The sequence below is a fragment of the Passer montanus genome, unplaced genomic scaffold, assembly GCF_014805655.1.
Source record: "Passer montanus isolate IOZ18808 unplaced genomic scaffold, ASM1480565v1 scaffold27, whole genome shotgun sequence".
Taxonomy (NCBI): Eukaryota; Metazoa; Chordata; class Aves; order Passeriformes; family Passeridae; genus Passer; species Passer montanus.
In genome coordinates, this window is record NW_024367372.1 from 6,545,026 (window position 1) to 6,555,249 (window position 10,224).

The 10,224-nt window shown below is 49.6% G+C and overlaps 1 protein-coding gene across 5 annotated transcripts in view; it reads left to right on the forward strand.

Annotated features, from left to right (window-relative positions):
• The first annotated feature begins 1,174 nt into the window (after positions 1-1,174).
• Positions 1,175-10,224, forward strand: part of BCL11B (BAF chromatin remodeling complex subunit BCL11B) — a 92,486-nt gene continuing 83,436 nt past the window's right edge. For 2 of the 5 annotated variants that reach the window (XM_039712883.1, XM_039712886.1), the window contains exon 1: positions 1,175-2,124. In XM_039712883.1, coding sequence (XP_039568817.1) covers positions 2,067-2,124 — 58 coding nt within the window. In that variant the 5' untranslated portion in view covers positions 1,175-2,066. Of the gene's footprint in view, positions 2,125-4,445; positions 4,623-10,224 lie in introns of those variants that run through there. The other 3 variants (XM_039712884.1, XM_039712887.1, XM_039712885.1) reach the window with 3 other exon arrangements.

Here is a 10,224-nt window from a genome sequence, read left to right on the forward strand (position 1 = left end):
AATGACACGAGTGCGGCGCGGGTCTCCAAGTGGGCTCCGGGTACAGGCTGGTGGTTCCTTGGTTTTCTGCTCCATCTGCCTCCGAGCCCCCAGGCCTCCCCTCTCCCCGATCCTCTCCCCCTGGCCAGACCTGGTGCTGAAAAGCTGTTTGCACCGAACTGTTTACTTATCGGGGGAGGAGGGAGAGAGAGAGAGAAACAATCTCAGGAGATGGGCCGGGAGAGCGGAGGTAGAGGGGAAAAAGTTGGTTTCCAAGAATCTTCCAAGTTAGAAACGCACGCAGTTGTGGGCATTTACCTGCGTGTGAAATAGAAGGACAAGTGCACTGGGATGCAGCTCCTGGGAGCTCGGCGTCTCTCCGTTCGTAGCTGAGACTTAATTTCTCCAAGGAAAAATAGTCTCTGCCAGGATTTTAAGGGAAGGGGGGTTGGGGGGTGGGAGAAGGTCGGAGCGTGTGTGCGTGTGCGGATCGGGTGTGCGCGCGTGTCCCGCTACCATCGCACTTCGGGTAGGGAGAGAGGAGGGGGAAAAAAAAATCCCTTTCCCCAGCCCACACAGATATTTGTGTTGTTGTAAAACTGTTTGAAAGAAATGCAAGGGGGAACGCGCTCGCCGCCGAGGAGCTGCGGCGGCGCCTGGAGGGAAGGAAGAGCAGCCCGCGACCCCTGGGGAGCCTCGGTTCCTGGGCACGGCCGGAGGGAGCAGGACCCATTGCCGAGCCCGGGCGGCGGAGAGCGGCGGCCGCGATGGGCAGCGGCGAGGCGGCGGCGCGGGCGGGCAGCGCGCTCGGGCGGGNNNCGCCGCCCCCCGCGCCCCCCGGGACCCCGGCACCCTCCCCAGACCGAGCCGGCCCCGCCGCGGCCGGCGCCGGGCTCGGGGAAGTTTGGCCGCGCGTGAGGATGCGGATTTATTCCTTCGCCCCTCTCTCTGCCTGGCCGGCGGCGCTCGGCGCGCTGGAAGCGGCGCTGCACAAAGCCCCGAGCGGCGGCGAGCCCTGCGTGTGCCGTAGTTGGTGTGTGTGCGGTGTGTGTGCGTGTGCGTGTGCGGTGTGTGCGGTGTGTGCGAGTGGCGTTTCTTGTTCTCTTGCAGGGTACAATGTTAAAAAGCCACCGCTAGTCGCCCCCAGTGCTCCTACTCTCTGGGTCTTTTTGTCTCTAGTGCAGATTAAACGTCACGTCCGCACTTGAACTTGAATTTTATCCCATTGTACAGAGGCAGCCCCAGCCATAGAGAGACAGAGCGCTCCCAGAGAACCAGGACTCCGCCATCTTCACATTGCAATATATAATAGTAATAGCCAGCACCAGCCCAGCTGCACTGGGGGCTTCCTTCCTTCCAGTCCCAGTGCCAGGCGAGGGGGGAAGAGTGCAAAGTGGTGCAGGAGCACTGGCAATCCAAAAGCACCAGGGCAAAGCAGTGCCACTTGAACTGGGAAAGAGGAGACACAGTTTCGGCTACCCCTTTTCAAAAATTTCTCTTTATATATCTACCCAGCAAGGGTCAATCTTTGAGAAACATTTTTTGGCGATTTTTTTTTTTTTTGAGTGGGGGCTATCCCAATTCTAGTACTTTTCTTCTTTTTTTTTAACTGCAGATTTTTTTTTCATTTTGATTTTTTCTTTTTTTTTTCTTTTTCTTTTTTTTTTTTTTTTACCCTCTTGGTGGAAAAGCGCACTTGCCAATTTGCCAAGCACTCTGGAAAGAGGGAAAGAGAAAAGTGTCACTGGCGGTGCATATCCTCCTAAGTTCAAGAAGAGATCTGGAAGTCCAAGTGGCAGAAGCAGTGGAGAAAAGACAGTGTGTGAAAGAGAAAGAGAGCGAGAAAGAGCTTTTCCTGATGATGATGATGATGATGATTTTTAATTGAGAGGGAATCCCAACCAGTGCACCACAGCAGCAACAAAAAGGAGGCGTTTTTTCCCGTTTTTGATTTTTTTGAAAGAAGAACTCGATAAAGAAGAAGAAGAATAAAGAGGGGAAAAAAAAGAGGAGGAGGATCGGCCCCCCAACACATCCCCCCAAACCAGTGCAGCTCTCCAGGCGATGCCAGTGTAAATGCCAGGGCAATGTCCCGTCGCAAGCAGGGAAACCCGCAGCACTTGTCACAAAGAGAGATTATCACACGTAAGTTTGAACTTGGAACCAGACCGAGCCGAAATCGAGAAGCAAAATTAGGGAAGGGGAGGAAGCGGTTGGGGAGGGGGGGTGTGTGTGGGGGGGAAACTCCAGGAGGAACCAAAGCTGGTAAATGACTTCAGAGAGAGGGAGAGGAGAAGGGAATTAAAGAGGGGAGGGGGGTGTCGGCGGAGCGGGGCGCGCTGCTCCGGGCCGGGCCGGGCCGGGCCACCCCGCCGGGGCTCCGCCGCTCGCCCGCGGTCCCGCTCCTCGCTCCTCGCTCCTCGCTCCGGGGGCAGCACGGAGCGGTGGGAAAAGTTGGCCGGGAGCCTCGCCTCGGCGTGACAGCCGCGGAGGGTGGGGGGAGGAGGATCAAGGTGGGCAGCAAGGGAGGGAGACGCGGAAGGGCCGGGGGGACTTAGCGGGAAGCACATGGAGGCGGTGGGCCGGCGGCGGCGGGGCCGAGCCCCCCGGCTCCGGAGCGCGGGGCAGGTAGCCGGCCAGCTGCGCCCTGCCCGCCCCAGGTGCATCGCCGGCGGGGGAAAAGAGCTCTCCGAAGCGCGGGGCAAGGCAGAACCAGCTCGGCCGGGGCTAGAGGCAGGACGGGGGCTGCCGAGGGGCCGGGTGCGGGCGGGAGTGTCTGTCGGTGGCCGGGGGCGCCTGGAAAGCCGAGGCGGGGACCGGGGATGGAGTGCACGAAATGCGGGTCGGGCAGCGGCACCGGCTCGCCTGCGGGGCAGGAGTGGAGGCTGCACTTTGCTGAAGCTCCCATTGTAAGTGAAAATACACACATATACTCCCACCCGCCACCCCCCCCCCAAAAAAAAAAAAATAGGGAAGGAAAAAATAGAGGGGGGGAGGGAAAGAGGCATCCCCCCTCCCCCCAGCACCAGAATCCCCCTCCTCCCTGTTCCCACCCCTAAAGCTCCGGGAGAGGGGCGAGTGCCTGCAGGCAGAGTAGGGGGCAGGTCCCCGAGCGGGAGCCCCACTCCGCCGCTCCCGTCCCCGGGGGCCTGTGAGCGAGGCGGGGGAAATGCGGGGGCGCCTCCGGGGCGTGCGGCCCCCCGCGCTCCGCGCTGCTCCCACGCCTCCGGGGCACGGGGAACGGCCAGGTCAGGGGGGTCCCCGTTTCCCTCCTATAGCATAGGACAAGTTTAGGGGGTGGTAAAAAAACACCCGGCACGCCGTGGCCCCGCAGCCGGCAAGCCCGGCCGGACCCCTGTCCCCCCCCGCCCCGCAAGACGAGTCCGCAAGTTGTTGTGCTGCGGGGGGCGGCGGCTCGCACGGAGCCAGCCCGGGGCTGAGCCTGAGCCGCGGCGGATCCGAATATTTATGTTGAGATTTTAAAAAATTTAAATAAATAAATAAAATATTTCCCCGGCTTCTCTCCCCTCCCCTGAAAGGCAAGAATAGGAGCCATCTGCCAGGAGCATTTGGTGCTTGCGAGCTCCTCTCTTTCTTTGTTACCGGTGATAAATTTCTGTTTGTAAGATTTCCTTGGGAATCGAGATATATATGTATATATAATTTTTCCACCTCCTTTGGGATTTTCTTTTCATAGCGGAGGGCTGTTGGGGGACGAGTTGAGTTATGAAATATAAATTTCTTTCTCTGTTTCTATTTTTTTCATATATATTATATATATATATATGTATATATACACACACACACGTGTATATTATATATACATGCATATATAATATGTGTTTTTTAATGTGCGTCTTTATTTTTTAAAAAGTACCCCTCACCCCACCTCCAGCCCATCAGCTGGTGGAACCTTGATGAAGATGCATCTGGTATTCAGCTTTTTCTGGGGTGGGGGGGTTGTTTTTAATTCATTGTTATTTTGGAACCAGACTTGCATCACCATAAAAGGTGGATTCCCCCCTTCCTCAACTCCCTCCCCTTCGTTAATTACATTTTTGATTTTAACCATCCGGTTTGGAAAATGTCTTATCCTTTTTGTTGGTGGCTTATTATCCTCCCCCCCCCCCCCCCCCCCCCCTCGACCCTTTCTGTTTTTAAATTTTCTTTTTAAAAGAAAAAGTATCAACAGCCACCTAAATCGCCCAGTGTAATTTCTCCCACTTGTTTTCTGTCTCACTTGCGAGGAGATGTGGGGTGTTGAAAGGGGGTGTGCGGAAAATCTGTTTTGTTGCGCACGTCTGAATTTGTTTCAATGGGTGAAACATTTCTTTTCTCGCTGATGTTGCTGCTGGGGAGGGGGGGAAGGGGGGTGGAGAAGAGAGTCAGGTAGGTTTGTTATTCCAATTTGATCTCCTTTTCCGATCGCTTTACTTGAAGGTAAATAATGAGGCAGGGGAGTATTCAAAGGTGCCGAGGAGCTGCGTGTACAATGGGTTTAGCGGGAAGGCTGGGGGAGGAATGGAGAGCAGAGCAGTAAGAGCTTCCCTCCCTCCCCTCTTGTATTTATCTATCTCTCCATCCTGAGGAAGCTGGCGGAGAAATCAGGCTGCATACTGAACAGTGGCAGAAAAAAAATGAAGGTATCCAGGGGAAGGAGGTGGTGGGAGGCGGGGGGCGGGGGGGAGCTGCGTCGGGCTGGGGTTGGGGCTGGGGAGCAGGAGCGCAGGCATTTCAGCGCACAGGTCCAAGCCTCAGCTGCAGGCTTGCAGGAGAGGGGGTCGCAGTCTCTGCACTCCTCGGGAAGTGTCATTCGTGGGGGGAAAAGCAGCCAGGAAGTGTCCTCTCTAAAGGGGAGTTTGGAAAGTAGTGGGCAAACGGAATAGGAAACCAAAGCACTCCCAACAAAATAGAGTCAATCCCGAACCAAGCCCCCAAAGCCAGGATGAATTGATACTGTTTTCAGAAATCTTGCTTTTATGTTGTGTTTAGCTTGGGCTTTTTTGCCCTGTTTCCCTTTTTGGCATGTGTAAGGGGAGTTACATTTCAGGATGGATTGGAGGTCTCTGCCAGGCAAGGAAAGAGATGGGGAGAGAGATGGGGATAGAGACAGAGAGAGAGAGAAGGGTTTTCTGACACTGTTCAGCTGGAGTTTATTTGGTTTCATCCACTTGGTGTTTGCAGAAACGTTTAGATCCTGAGTGTAAGACAAACAAACTCAAAAAGGAGAGAAAGTGCAATGTAGCTGTGCTCCGGAGTTGCAGCATCTCATTAGCACAGTGGTCTTTAAGACTGCAAAACGAGTGGCCTGCCTGTGTTTGCCAGGCTCACCCAGGCAGCCTTGTAACCGTGCAGGACAAAAGAAAGAGGTGAAACACATGGAGAGAAAAAAAAGCAACTCTGGACCTTTCTTCACCGCTGGTGGACAGAGCAAACTTGGTAGCCAAGCTCATTTAAATGGGTGGACAATGCAAAAGAGCTGATTATGTATAGGAGAGGAGGCTGAAGTGTTGAGTTGCTCAGTGCAAAGAAATGTTATTTTGGTTTGGTTCAAATTGCTGATTTTCCAGCTTAAGATCTTCCATTTTTAACCTAAGAAATCTGTTTTCAAACTAGCCCTGCATTTTGCATTTGAAGGAAATGTGAAAGGCAAGAGCATGTGAAAAGCTCGCTGGTAGCAGTTTTGCAGAAGGCGGCAAAGCCAGAACATTTCTGTAGAGCAGCAGCAAAGATTCAGAGGGAAAGGCACAGAAAAATCATACAATTCCAGGCAGAGAACCAGGTTTCTCAAGACAGGTCTTCAGTACCTGGTCAACAGGTTTCCTAGGAAGAGCAATAATTTCCTGTATCACTTTGTTTTGTACGTAGTCATTAAAAATCATAACAAAAACCCTATGATTTTTTGCATGTCAAAGTTTTGCAAATTGCTCCAAGGAGCTTCTCTTAAAATGCATTTAGATTTAGTGCAATTAACATACTTTCCCTGCAGAACAAAACCCACACCAATGTAATCAACTCTAATACAAAGAGAATGTAAGCTGTGACTGAAGAATTAGAGAGGAAATTACTATTATTTTAAGGATGGATGACTTTTTCATAATACCTGCATGGCTGTGCACAGAAAAGCACAGCCTTTTAAAAGACATTACATGTGTTTACTTTAAATAGGACAGGGGGAAATAAAGGTTGCATGCTGTCGACTTCAGGTTGTCTTTCATTTGAATATATTTGTATTGGACTTACAAGATAAGTTAAAAAAAAATACTGGCACATTTTCATAGTTTCTCTTTTTTAAAAATGTTTTTAAAAACTGCTGCAGAGTAACTAGGTTGTGGCTGTGGGTTGTTCTGTCCTTTTTGGTTGGTGTGTCCGGTGGCTTAAATAGATGTACAGTGGGTGAGAAACCATTTTGCAGTTTTTTTCTGGTCGGCAGATGCAGAGCATATTTTGTCAGGCTTATTTAAATACCGAGAAATAAAACTCTTCAAGATTTCACAAACTGGCTGCCTTTAATAGAAATGGTGGGAACCCTTGGTTTGCACAAAATGTGTGTTTCTCTGCAGAACAAAGGGTTGTCTTGTGGCATATTTGGCAATAATTGTGACTTAGAAAAGTGTGCGCTCGAAGAAGTAGTACAAATTTTTGATATCATTTATAGACTCTGGTTGACTTCAGCTGCTCTTCCCAGGGCTGAGCTCACTGCGAGCAAACCCATGCTTCCAGTATGCCTCGCACACGATATTAGCTTGTCTCCCACATTTCCTACCTGCTTCTCTTTGCTCATTGTGTTGTTTGTTGATGGAAAATACTTTCCAAAATAAACTTCGCCGGCTGCCGGAGCCTGCCGTGTGCCCCGGCCGCCAGTGGCGGGGCTTGGCGACTAGGGGGAGCTCCCAGCCCGTGCGATGGCCGCGCCGGCCCCGCCGCGGGACGCGCGGGATGCGCCGCCGGAGCCCCCACCGCCGCGCCCGCCGCGCTCCGCGCCGCCAAACGCGCTCGGCGTAAAGTTGTAGTATTGATTTTCATGCGAAGATCTACGTAGAGCTAGCCGGGAGAGGCTGACAGCGAGACAAATCTATTTTTAACTAAATCGCGGCTGATTAATGGACTCGGGCGGACAGGAGTTTTTAATTAAAATTAGTTTTTAACGGTGGTTTTTATTGTCAACAGACAATGTTTAAATTCTCAATTTGTTGTTGTCAGATAGTGATAGGGGTAATGATACCTGCACATGAGTGAGCTTCCTGCGTGGTGGGGAGTGGGGGAGACCACGGAGATCCGTATGTTTGTTCCAGTGGATGTGAATGCACAGAGTGAAGAATCTGGAGTTGTAGGACAAGATGTGTGCAGCAACAAAGCAACAAAACATCCACAGAAGTTGGCTTCTATTACATATCAGAAAGCCGCATGTAATTCTGCAGAGAGGATTTGATATGAGACAGTTCAACATACTTTGATCCTCAGGTCCTTAGAACAAACTATCTGTAGTTCCTGCAAATAAAAATAAGCATTCTTTTTTTCCTAGAGAAATAAACACAAAATCATAGCTGTCACATAGAAGTTGCTGTTGGGCAGCTCAGAGGCTTCTCCGACGGGCTTGTGCTGCTCTCTGCTGCAGTCGGCTTGCGTGTCGTGGATGGACTTTAGCAGGACATTTTCCTGACCAAATGTATAATTTAGTGGCGTGCACATGGAAAGCTTTGGATATGTGTCTCACTCATCCTGAGAACTCCATTGAGTTACAGCACTATTAACATAAAGAAGCATCTTCTTACTTTTAGGGTGCAGTATGTGCACGGAGGTTATCCTGTGACAGGAAAGTGCGCTTTATTCTAACCTTCAAGAGAAGTAAATTAGGTCAGACAAAGGATCAGGGCTGTCATCAGCTGTACAAAAACCCTTCACTCTTGGGTAGAGAGGACCAGTAATTTATCTGATGATTTCTCTACTTCATTTAATGTTTGAATTGAGCTAGTTGGAAGCATATAGACAGCAGCCAGCTCATTTGACAGACTGGTAAGCTGAAGAGCACAGTGCCTGGGCCGTTGCTGATGCTAGTGTTGCACAGCTATGGGGAAAACCTTCCCTTCTTCCCTCCCAAAACCTCAGGCTTCACTTACGGTGGCTTTCCTTCCATTGCATGATTGTTAACTTTTATCAAGAGAAACAGCTATCCCTCTGTCCTCCTCCCCTTCCTTTACCCACCAAATGAACACACATCCATGCTCCCCGTCCTCTCACTCCCTCCTCTGCCTCCCATCCTTCCCACTCCCTCAGGTCAAAGCCTGGTGGAAAAGCCTCCCTGCAGGGACCTGTTACCCAAAAATGGCTCTCAGCCTCCTCGCCAGAGCATTTCCTACTCTTTGGTTGCAGTTTGGTTTCTCTAGGGTTGCAGTGCAGTTGTTGGTTGAATTCAGCCTCCCTTCGGTACTGTCCAGAGAAAGCATGTAGAAAAATAAAGAGTGGCTGGGGTTTACCCACATGCTTTAAAGTTGGCAATTTCACTAAAGCACTTGGTGAAGCATCAGCATCGTCTGTAGACAGCTTTATGTGTATGTATCTTTTTAATGAGGGAGGGAAAAGGCATCAATAACTGCATGCATTGATAAATGTGTGATTCATTCAGCTGCTTGTACTATAGCACCTTCCTCCTCGGTGTTTATTTACTTTTTAAAAATGTATCTGGGCAGGCTGCACACCATTTCTCGGCACTCAGCTGCAGCCTCAGAGGCTCCTGAACATCAGTTACATTTTCTCGCTGTCTGCCCTCCTTCTCAAAAAGCTGTTGCTTGCTCAGTACTGTAGACCCTTGCTGGAGCTTTAAGTAGCAGCTTATTTCTTTGCTTTTCTTTTTTTTCTTTCTTTTTTTTTTTTTCTTAGGATATATAAAAAATGCCTAAAGGAGGCTATTCGAAAACAAATTAAAGTAGAGGGACACACTTCATGCATTGCAGGCACGCGCCAGTAGAAGGGGGTTAGAAGAATATAATCATTTTACTGGCAAAAGTGACACCAGATCGGGGATTTGATTAATGGTGCAGCATTCACAGGGACTTAGTTCTGTATTTTTGACATATGCAAGTCTTTTGTGTAGTTGCCTCAGTGCAAGAAATTCCGTTTTGTTTTTTTCCTGGAGCAGCTGATAATTTGTATGTGTGCTGGATATGCCCAAGGTACTTTCCAAAGACTAAGCACTAGACAGCACAGTACAAAAAAGGAATCCAAAGTTAAGGGAGAGGAAAAAAACATACTGGTTTACTTAACTTTTTTATGACCCCTTTTACTAAGCCACTGGAAGAAGCCATAAATTCGCTGAATGTTATAATGAGTATGCTTCAATGAAAGTAAAAAAAAAAAGGCTTAAGAAAATCATATATGAGCAACAGTGTACCATAAACAATTGAAAAATGCAGTCTCTTTTGAGTCTAATATTTAAGAAAATAACAGATCTGTTGTGTGTTTAATACATGCTCAGAACTAATTGCTTAATTTTGATCATGCCTTTTAAATCCTTGGGTAAGAATCTCCGCTTCCAGTATTCTTTTCTATGTCATTTGAAAGCCTGTACCCAAATACCGCTCCTTCTCCTTTTGTGGCACCGAGCACTCCTTTCTCTCCTTGGTTGTCGTTTAGTTTTAAATAAAACAAATGTATTCACTGGGGAACAAAGAGTGCTTTTATATCACATCATCACATCCCATTTTATCTGCAGAGATTTACAGCTTCTGCAGTCTATAGAAGAGCCTATACATTTTCTGCTTTCAAAAGCAGTAAATATTTTTTTATGAATGCATAGTTTACTTAAGAGACACACTACTCTCTTCCGTAACACTGTACATAGTTTCTGAAGAAATAACATCTGACAAGTGTTGGAGATTTGTGCAGATTCTTAGATATTCTTGTATTTTGTCCTGTTTGGGTCCGGCATGGTTATTATGTCATTTTCCTTTTTCTTTTCCCTAAATCCTGATGTGCTGAGTGTCTCTTTGTGGCAATGCTTGGGGTTGTTCTGTCTCAGGTGTGCAGGGTTCAACTGCTGTGAGGCTTAAACTGCTTTTTGAGGGTCTTCTGCAAAAGCCGTCTGAGGTGCCAGTGCTGCAGCACAGTCCCTCACCTCGCAGCCCTGGGCGGGTGCTGGAGTGACCGGGTCATTTCGCGCACCCTCTCGGCGCTCTGCCGCGTCCCGCTGCCCGCGCGCTCCCGGCGGGGGCGGCCGCTCCGCGCTGCCCCCGGGCCCGGCACCTG